Genomic DNA, 10,876 nt, shown 5'->3' with positions numbered 1-10,876 from the left:
AAAAAAAAAAAAAAAAAAAAAATTAAATTAAATTAAATTAAAAAGCAAACAAAAAGAGAGAAAGCAACTCGCGACTCTCAAATTACGTGATACGAGCTTTTTTATTTTTATTTATTTTTTATTTATTAACTTTTATGATTTGCTTCTCTTTTTTCTTTTCTCTTTCCTTTTTTCTTTCTTCTTTAAAAAAAAAAAAAAAAAAAAAAAGAAAAAAAAAAAGAAAAAAAGATTAAAAATATTTTCGTCTTTTGTTGTCGCTGCTTATACTATTGCTGTTATTGTTCTCATTGTTGTTATCATTGTTGTTGTTTTCGTATCGAAGAAAAAGAGAAAAGAAACAAAAAAGGAAAAAGAATCTCCTCCTCTCTCCCATTAACACACGTATACACGCACACACGTACACACAGGACAGATAAACAAATACTGAGAGAAAGATGAGTATCTTGATAAAGATATAGCAAACGATTTTTCCTTCGAAAGATCGATTGTTTCATTTACAGTTCCTGAAGGATTTCGTATTTGAAAGATCGGCGTGTCCCCATTTGCATCGGATTCACCGATAAACTCAACGAATTATATTATATTAACCCTCGATACCAAAATGTTCCTTCATTTGTTCCACGAGAATACTCTATATGTGTAAATATTAAATATTATACATACATACATACCTACATACATACATACATACATAAATACATAAATACATACATATATATGTACGTAATGTCGTACGTATAAACAAGTATATACATAAACAAATAAATGCAGCGAATATTTGACGGGAAGATGCAGTGTGGTTTAAGGAAAAAAAAAAAAAAAGAATGAAATAAAATAAATAAATAAAATAAAATAAATAAATAAATAAATAAATAAATAAATAAATAAATAAATAAATGGAGTCCGATGCATCCACAACGATAACGTCAAGATTATTAATTAAATAATGTGTGATAATAGACCGATGTTTTTAAACGTAAGATCAGAAATTTCGAGCTTAGCCGGATAGATCGACTTTCCTCTTTTTATCTTGATAATTTTTCTTCTTCTTTTAATTTTTCTTTTTTCTTTTCCTCTTTTCACGAGTAAAAAAAAAAAATGAGGACTGTCACGAACACGGATTTTACTGTGTTCGAAGGGGAAAGAAAAAGAAAAGAAAAAGGAAAAAAAAGAAAAGAAAATAGTGACGAACGTACGATATCAAAGTTTCATTGGATCGTAAAAAACAAAAAAAAAAGAAAAGAAAAAAGAAAAAACGAAATAGAAAAATAGATTTAAAAAGAAAAACAAAAAAAAAGACTAGTTGCGAATCTCTCGGGAAAGCTCGAAATCGACGAACAGCTCGAATCTTTCTTTTTTTTTTTTTTTTTTTTTTTCTTTTAATCGAAAGAAAGAAAGAAAAAAAATACACGTACATACAGATACATACACACAAATACAAGCTGGTTAAACCTTCCACCTATTTCATAATCGATGTAATTATGTTAATAAATATTCCTATCAAAGGTGTCAATCTCATCTCTCTCGATGGTACTTAAGACGAAAACGAAAAAAAAAAAAAAGAAGATTAATACAAAGGAGAAATAACAAAATATAATGTTCGAATATATATATATATATATATATATATATGTATGTATGTATAAGTATAAAATAATAATAATAAAAAAAAAAAAAAAAAGAGAGAGAGAACGAAAATATGTATTTTCTCGTGGCACTCGCCTAACTTTAAATCTTGATTCGACATTGCGCGCGCGGCTTATAAGCTTAAATCATGAATTTTTGTACATAATAAATAAATAAATAAATAATAATAATAATTATTATAATAATAATTATACCTTTACTACGTGGAAAAGAAAAAGGAAAGGAAAGAAAGAAAATGAAAAGTGAAAAAAAATTATAAAAACACGCAAAAAGTAAAAAATAAAGTAAGGAAATGAAAAAGAGAGAGAGAGAGAGAGAGAACACAAAAGATGTCTAGGAGTTAGTAATAAATAAAGCGATGATTGAAAAGAATATTAAGGAAGGAAAAGAAAAGGAAACACGATTGTACGATTTAAAAAAAAAAAATAAATAAATAAATAAAAAAAGGTTTACTTAGGTATCCCTCTCTAATCTCGTCGCGAATTAATGGCCGACAACGTTTAGCGTATAAACTCGATTACTCGTTTATATGCGATGTATTTTTGTGAAACAGTATTGAAAGTGCTACTGTTGTACAGTTATTATTACGTGGTAAATAAATGAATAAATAAATAAATAAATGAATAAATATACGTACAAACACGTATACACACATACACGCATATACACATACATACATGAACATACAATGTAATGTACCTAACAATGTACATAGATATATTTAATTAAAGTGAATATGAATTTGTGTAAACACACTGTCTCGATCATTTATCCTAATTATCCTTGATCTACGTAATAAAATTTTCATTTAATTCAATATTATTATTCTCTCAAATATAATGATAATTCGCTAATCGTATTTTAACAGATTTATCTCGAATTTGTCATTATTTGAAGATTAAAAGAATAAATATAAAGAAATAATGTAATGAATAAAATATTACATTTTTAACTATGCTATTGTGAATTGCATTAGAATAGAAATGTTTGATTAATAATTATTTGCCTATCCCTATTCGTCCTCTCTCAGTCTTTATAATAACGATGAACGACGTTTCGATCATGCTAAACAAGTTATCGATTAAATACCTAACAGCTGCAAATATAAATAAAAAAAAAAAGAAAAAAAAAATTATAAAAAATAAAAAATACGAATAGATAATGTCTACACCGATACATCTACATCATCTTTCATTAGTATCCTTAAAAAAAAGAAAAAAGAATGCTATTACATTTGTAAAATAAATGTATACGTATTGTTAAATAAAAAAATAAATTATATACAAGGTGTTACCATTAACACTGTTCGACATATCACTTTCGATTAGTTAATAACGATACGAGATATATAAACGAATGGTATACGATATTAATAAATATAAAAAAAAAAGAAAAAAATATATATATACTATGTATATACACACACAAAGTGTCGTGTGCTCGTAAACGATAAAAAGAGATAGAATTAATGCTGCACTTTTTTTTTGTATCGGTATTAATGTATTAAAAAATAAAAAAAAAAAAGGGAGATAAGTGAGAATCTTTTTGTCGATAGCTGTAGATATTCATATACATACATAATTAAATGCAATATATATCTGTGCGTTGGAAGAACTATATTATTAACAAAAAAATTAAAAAAAATAAATAAATAAAAAAGTAATGGAAAAGTAGAGTTCAAGAAGAGGATATCGATAATATACACGAAAGCCTTCTTTATTTCTAATGTATAGATATGTAGATGAAACAAAAGCTCGATTGTTGTATAGTATTGAAGACCGACGATTTAATCGATACAGAAATATCGTCGGTCTGTTTCACTTGTATGCGTTTTACAGGTTACAACCATCTCTATATTCTGAAACTATAGAGGGACTGCCAGTGCAGAAGAATAAACACGAGAACTTCGATATTTTATTTCTCCATTTTCAGATATCGTATGGATGAAATCTCACGATATCGATATTCCGAAAGTATCAGAACTTTCGCTATTGGAACTCTACCTTCACTCGACGATTCGTCAAAAAATCATAGAAATAAAAATTCGAAGTGGGAACTTCGTGATACTATTGTGTTACGTGTCTTGTTTTTTTTTTAGTATTATTATTTTTTATTTTATCTAACAATGTTATTGCATCTGACGCATGCAGGCGTGTGTATCTACGTCGTGTATGTATGTTTGTACGTTTTTATCTATGATTTCTGTGTGAATCATTTTTTTTTTTTTTTAGTTATTTATTTATTTATTTATTTATTTATTTTGTTTAAATACAAGAGTTCGTCGGAAATATATTTTGCATTTTGGTAGAATTCTTTTATAACGATCATGAATACATATGATAATATATATTTAATTTCGATTATATGTGTATATATTTTATAATAATATTAAATATATTAAGTATATTAAATTATATGTATATATTCTAGAATAATATAAAAATAATATAAAATTGATATAATAATCTGTGTGTTTGTAATTTTTTAAAAACTCTCTATTACTTTTCTTCGATCCAGATGAAATTTTATATGATTGATCTTTACGATCCGACGAAAAGTTTAGGCTACTTAGCTTGCACAAATATTAGCTATAAAACAGACTATACATATGGCTTTATATGAGTGAAAGAGAAAGAAAGAGAGAGAGAAGAGACACGTGTTTCGGTATACGTACTTACAAAAATCGTACAAAAGAAGTATAAAAAAGTACAAAAATGTTTTTTTAAACTTTAACTGTCCATCATGCTTAATATATATACATATATATTAAATATAATAAATATAATGAATATAATATATATATATATGTGTGTGTACATATATGAGTAAAGTATAATTTTGTAGGTTTAATTGTAAATTAAATATTAAATATAATAAATATAACAAATATAATATATATATATATGTATGTATGTATATATCGAGTAAAATATAATATAATTATAAATAATTTATCAATTCATCTCTAACTAAGCTACTTATATACAGAAATTGAATGGTCCGAACGAATCCATTTGTCGTTTGAAAGGGAAGAAAAATATTTACTTAGAAAAAAGAATCGAGTTAACACAGACACGATCGGATAATACCAAGTTAATTAAAAGGAAACAAAAGCTTCAACGTTTTTTCTCTTTTCTCTTCTTTTTCTTTTTCTTTTCTCTCTCCTTACATTCCCAGGCGTTAAATGTTTCATAAAAATCTTCCTCTCGTGGACTTCAAACGTCTAACTTTTACTAACGATGTAACTTTAAATTTTACACCTTACAAATTTTACGATACGTCCAACGAATAAGTAATGTCTTTGATATTTTTTTATAATTTTTATATATTCTATCATTGATTTATTTCTCGACGTTATTATCTAACTCATTGATTTACGAATTTCAAGCTTCAATGTTGATTTTGTTTTTTTGCAGATTCTCATTAAAATAAATCAATTATGCATATATATTTATATATATATATATATATCCTTTTTCTTTTTTAATCGTTCGTATTATTCACGCAAACGATAAATGGAAAATAACATCGATCAAATTCGGAATGATGATCGGAAATAACGAAAGAAAATAATACATACGAAGTGATATCATATGAAATATGAAAAAGGAAAATAATAAAATCCATTGATCGGATATGAAAATGAAAAATTGTTTTTATATGTGATATAAATTTATTATATCGTCGTAATCGTGAACTCTCTTTCTCAATTCCCTCTCAAACGGGATTGCATGTAAATCCCGTCACTGTTAATTCTACGATATCCTTGTAACGGTATAACAAGTTTTAACAATATTCTCTCGTTTCTCGTATTTGCTTCTATTTTAACGAATGTACATGACGTAGATACTTATCTATACATATTTCCAACAAAAGGACTTAAAAAAAGAAAAAAGAAACAAAAATAAAAAAAGAAAAAAGATGAAAAGGGATGGTCTTACGAAGATGGAGAGTAAAAGATAAAGAACAAAATTCTTTTTAACGTTAACAATGTATTGAATAAAGGATCTAAGTATCTCATTTAAAAAAAAAATTCGAAAAGAAAATGTATATATATATATATATATATATATATATATATATAAAGAAGAAATGATATAAAAAATGAAAAAAGAAAAAAGAAAAAAGAATAGACGAACGAACAGAGCGAACAAAGCGTAGAATTTTTATTCAACGTCGAAAGGGGATGGTTAAAGATAAGATAAAAAAAAAAGGAAAGGAAAGAAAAGAAAAGAAAAAGGAAATCGAGGAGAACATAAAGGGAGAAGACAGTTTAAAGAGAGAGAGAGAGAGAGAGAGAGAGAGAGAGAGAGAGAGAGAGAGAGATAGACGAGAAAATGTCGTAGTTGGTATAATTTGAGAATTAAACGAGAAGTCAAACATTTTTCATTCTTCGTAAAACATTCTTTCCTTCCGGATTTTTTTTCAATCCGATTCTTCAGTACTATTACTAACAACGAGCTATTTGATATAATAAAAGAAAAGAAAAAAAAAAAAAAGAAAGAAAAGAAAAATAAAAAGAAAGAACGATTTTTCTGATTAAGATGCGAATATTACTGTTACTCGAATCTTTTTGAGTACTTAAAAAAAAGAAAAGAAAAGAAAAAGAGAATAAAAAAAAGAGTGTAAACAACGAGACATAGTTTACAAGTGGTTTTCGAGATTGATTGATTGATTGATTTATATATGTATATATTTCATTCATGTATGTATATATTTTGCTATATATACAAGATACAAATCATATATATATATATGTATCTTGTGAATATGTAAAAAGTAATTTAATATATACAAAATACAAATAATATATATATATATGTATATGTATATATACTTCTTTCATATTAATTATCTTCAATAATAAACAATTTAATCATAAAACAATAATATATATGACATTTTATTTATATCTCATTATAAAATTAACATTATAATATTAACATATTTAATCATCGTTATCGAGTCGCGAATAGAGCTTATAACTGCAAATAAAAATTACGTGTATGAAATGAAAAAAGATAATAGAAAGAAAAGTAAAGAAAAATAAAATAAAAAAAAAAAAAAAAAAGAAAGAAAGAAAGAAAGAAAAATTGTGATTTCGAAAAAGGAAGGCTGATTTATATCTCTTTTGAGATGTAAGGGATATGATTGCACATTCTTGCTTATAAGGAACGAGAGAGTAAGGAAAGAAAAAAAGAAAAGAAAAAAGGAGAGTGAAATAAAAAGAAAAAGGGGAAAAGAGACAGAGAAAACTGAGAAAAACGGCTGTTGATTTATATTCTTTTGAAGGAAAAAGGATCACGCTGAGAGCAGTAATAGTAATAGTAATAGTAATAGTAGTAGTAGTAGTAGTAGTGATTGAAGTAAAATTTTATTTAATCCTTTCGAGCGTCGTGCCATTTCTCTCTTCGCTCGTACTTGTACAAAAAAAAAAAAAAGAAAAAAAAAGAAATAAAAGAAGATAAAAAAAAAAAAAAGGTTAAGTAACATTCGCATCATTTTCCTTCTCAATATGAAATATAACATTAGCAGATAGTGCGTAACCGTATATAGCAACTTACACGTTTCTAATTGTAATTATTTAACGCATGATTTACATCGAAGAATTCAAACGAACGTATAATCGTCGAATTATCTATTCGACGATCTAAAATAACGATTTATTAAAATGAAAGAGAGAGAGAGAGAGAGAGAGAGAGAGAAAGAGAGAAAAAACATTTAATAAAATAAAAGGAAAAATAAAATGAACGAACTATTGACTCTTGATAAAAGTTGAAAAGAGACAGAGAGTGAGAAAGATGAAGAGAAGGGATAAGAGTAATGGAGGAAAGATAGAGATAGAGATATAGAAAGGAAATAAAATGGTGGAAGTAACGAGACTCCTACTCACGATTCTTCGTTTATTCAAACAGTTAAACGGTCGTGTTAACGGTCCTGTAAACAAATCTTCCTTTACTTTGAAAAGTTATACTTTTTTAATATTCAATGGACAGGCAACGAGATGAAAGAAAAAGATTCACTAGAGTTAACGAATAGCCAACGAATGTAAATGTCTGACGTGTACATAGAAAAATCAACGGTTAAACTTTACTGGTCCATTTAATTTTGTTTCTTTCAGGCTCAATAGAGAACGTCAAGTCTTTTCTGTCTTTTGCGTTTCTAAACTTTTTCTATGCACTCGTTTACTTGTCTACGCTTTAATATTAATTTTGGAATAATTAATACGGCAATTGAATAGTCGTTTAGATAATTATCTCTTTACCTATAACGCGATACTTGAAAAATCTTGAAACTTTAACGAATGACCTTGATTGTTTTTATAGATTATATAAAATTTACGAAGGCAAGAAGGAACGATTATTATCGAATTTTAATTACGTAAAAGAAAATACATGGAAACAGTAATATATAATATCAATTTTTATAATTTTCCACGCGAACGCTTTATCGACTTTATAAACATTCTTTGGGAAACGTTGATCTAGAGTATATTTTATTTTTAATATACATATGATAACACTTATAACATATCTACAATATATATATATATATATTATTTTTCTATAATTTTTCCAAACGAAATTACAATGCTTGTTTGCGATATTTATTAATAAATTTACTTGAAATAAATTTTTAAGCTCCATTACGTGATACATATTTCGTTTGCTTTGTAATTTCAAATTCAGTAGTAATGGCCGCCGCAAGATGGTAGCACCGTCAATGGCCAGTCTCGTGACGCGCTAGTAGTAAAGAAAGAGAGAAAGAGAAAGAGAGAGGGGGAAGGAGAAAGAGAGAGAGAAAGAGAGAAAGAGAGGGGCCAGCAAGTCAGGCAGCCAGCCGGCCGGCTGCGTTTCATTCATAAAATCCATCGAATCGGCTGTCTTACTCGTTGGCTCCGCAAACGTGTCCCCCTTATCGTTTTCTTTGCGATGACCTTACAGGCGATCAAGTGGAAAGATGGAAAGTTGGAAGTTCTCGATCAAGTTTTATTACCAGCAGTTTCTAAATACATCGTTGTCAAGGGCGTAGAGGATGGTTGGAAGGTCATCAATAAGATGCAAGTATGTATATACGTTCGAGACCACGTTTCGAATCTGACCATTAAATTCGAAGATTTCTTTTACATATATTTCGAAAATATGATGTCTTATCGTTCAATTTTTTTTTTAATCATTATCATACCTTTACACATTTGTTCTTTTTTTTGTTTTTTGTTTTCTTTTTTTTTTTTTGTTTTGTTTTTTTTTTTTTTCATTTCAATAAGAAAGTGAAATAAATTTAAAAAGCATATTGTTGTATTTGAAAAATATTATTTCTTTATTTACGAATGATTGAGGTACGATATTGCCTTTTTTCATATACATACGTATGCATATCAATCTTTTCATGATGTTTGCATATGTTATCATCGTTCAACGTTTAATCAAAGTGATTAAATGATATGCTTCACATTATACAGTCACGTGTATTTTTTTCTTTCCTTTTTTCTTTTCCTTCTTCATTCCGCATTTTAAACGTATTTTGTACTACGCAAAAGATAGTATTGTATTATATCTAAATGTGTTAATAACGTGAAATTGTTATATATTATTTATGTTTTTAGGTTAGAGGAGCTCCAGCCATTGCTATAGTTGGTTGTCTTAGTCTTTCTACGGAGGTTAGAAACGAAGATTTCATTGACAAGAAATCTTTACGTCAAGAAGTCGAAGGAAAATTAAATTATCTGGCATCAGCACGTCCAACTGCTGTTAATATAAAGATAGCAGCCGAAGAGCTTATTGGTTTAATCAATAAACTCACGGAAGATGATACTGTCACGGTACAACAAATGAAAGAACAGTGCGTTGATTGCTTCATAAAATATTTTCAACGTTTAAGGAATGATCCGTATTCAATGGTAAATGTATTACAGATTCTTGCATACTATAGATTCCATGTTACAAAGGGATATCGCTGATAATAAAGCGATTGGAAATTACGGCGCGTTAGAGATATTGAAAAACGTTAACGAGGATAGCTTGGTTAGAATTCTCACCCATTGTAATACCGGTAGTTTGGCGACTGCTGGTTACGGGACAGCTTTAGGTGTAATTAGATCTTTACAAGCAAGAAATGTTCTTGGTAAGTTTCCTTTATCTTATGTGTTTGTAATTATTAAGACGAGATATTTTCAGTGTAAAGAATCCAAGATCTTGTCTGCAGAACATGTCTACTGTACCGAAACGAGACCGTACAATCAGGGAGCGCGTTTGACTGCATACGAATTGGTGAACGACAAGATACCAGGGACTTTAATATGCGACAATATGGTAGCAGCATTGATGAAGTCAAGAAATATTACAGCAGTAGTCGTTGGTGCTGATCGAGTAGCTGCAAATGGTGATACCGCCAATAAAATTGGGACTTATCAGGTAAAAATATTGTTCGACTATAAATTTCTTAACATTTCTGTGCATTTAGATTAATATCTCGAATTTCTTTTTCTTTTTTTTTTTTTTTCTTTCTTTTTTTTTACAACGATCAATTATCAATATATAAATTAATATATGATATTTATTACAGATTTCAATTATAGCAAAATATCATAACGTTCCATTTTATGTGGCCGCTCCACGAACTTCAATAGATTTTGCAATACCTAGTGGTGATCATATAGTTATCGAAGAGAGACCCGAAAGAGAAATGACACATATAAACGATCAACGTATTGCAGCATCTGGTATACAGTGCTGGAATCCAGCATTCGATATAACTCCTGCCAGTCTTATTACAGGCATAATTACGGAAGTTGGTGTTTATAAGCCAGAAAATTTAATAAAACTATTCCTACAATAGGATATATATATATATAATTTGGCTTACGCTTAACAGCACCTTTAAATAAGGTATAATAAGAAGATAAGAGAAATGATATTCGATCAAACAATGCATAAAAATTGGAACCAAGTGCCAAAAGGGTTTAACCTCCTAAGTATTATTTTCTAACATTATTGCAATCCATTCTAGCATTTAATAAGTGTACGACATAATATACATCCTTGAATTTAAATATAACCAAGAAGAAAATTTCTCAAATGATGCCGATTGTATATAATTTATAATTTTCTAAGAATTTTGCATTCTAAAATACAACAGCCTAACTGGCTTTTTTCAAAGCAACGTTTATACATTGTTAAAAAAAAAAAAAGAAAAAAAAAGAGGGGGGAAAAAAAGAAAGAAGAAGAAA

General features: G+C 27.8%; 2 protein-coding genes across 3 annotated transcripts in view; both read left to right on the top strand.

Annotated features, from left to right (window-relative positions):
- Nucleotides 1-3,532, top strand: part of LOC122635966 (protein tramtrack, beta isoform-like) — a 74,305-nt gene extending 70,773 nt beyond the window's left edge. Inside the window, exon 5 of one of the 2 annotated variants that reach the window (XM_043826715.1) lies at nucleotides 3,486-3,532. In XM_043826715.1, the coding sequence (XP_043682650.1) occupies nucleotides 3,486-3,517 (32 nt within the window). In that variant the 3' untranslated portion in view covers nucleotides 3,518-3,532. Of the gene's footprint in view, nucleotides 1-500; nucleotides 1,547-3,485 lie in introns of those variants that run through there. The other variant, XM_043826717.1, reaches the window with a different exon arrangement.
- Nucleotides 3,533-8,449: 4,917 nt separating this feature from the next.
- LOC122635970 (methylthioribose-1-phosphate isomerase) lies at nucleotides 8,450-10,876 on the top strand. Its single transcript, XM_043826725.1, has 5 exons — nucleotides 8,450-8,711; nucleotides 9,254-9,489; nucleotides 9,563-9,771; nucleotides 9,853-10,061; nucleotides 10,213-10,876. The coding sequence occupies exons 1-5, from the start codon at nucleotides 8,580-8,582 to the stop codon at nucleotides 10,483-10,485; spliced, it is 1,059 nt and encodes a 352-aa protein (XP_043682660.1). The 5' UTR covers nucleotides 8,450-8,579; the 3' UTR covers nucleotides 10,486-10,876.

The sequence above is a fragment of the Vespula pensylvanica genome, chromosome 20, assembly GCF_014466175.1.
Source record: "Vespula pensylvanica isolate Volc-1 chromosome 20, ASM1446617v1, whole genome shotgun sequence".
Classification (NCBI taxonomy): Eukaryota; Metazoa; Arthropoda; class Insecta; order Hymenoptera; family Vespidae; genus Vespula; species Vespula pensylvanica.
Note: the sequence above shows the minus strand (reverse complement) of the source record. Positions and strands in the feature narration are given on the sequence as shown.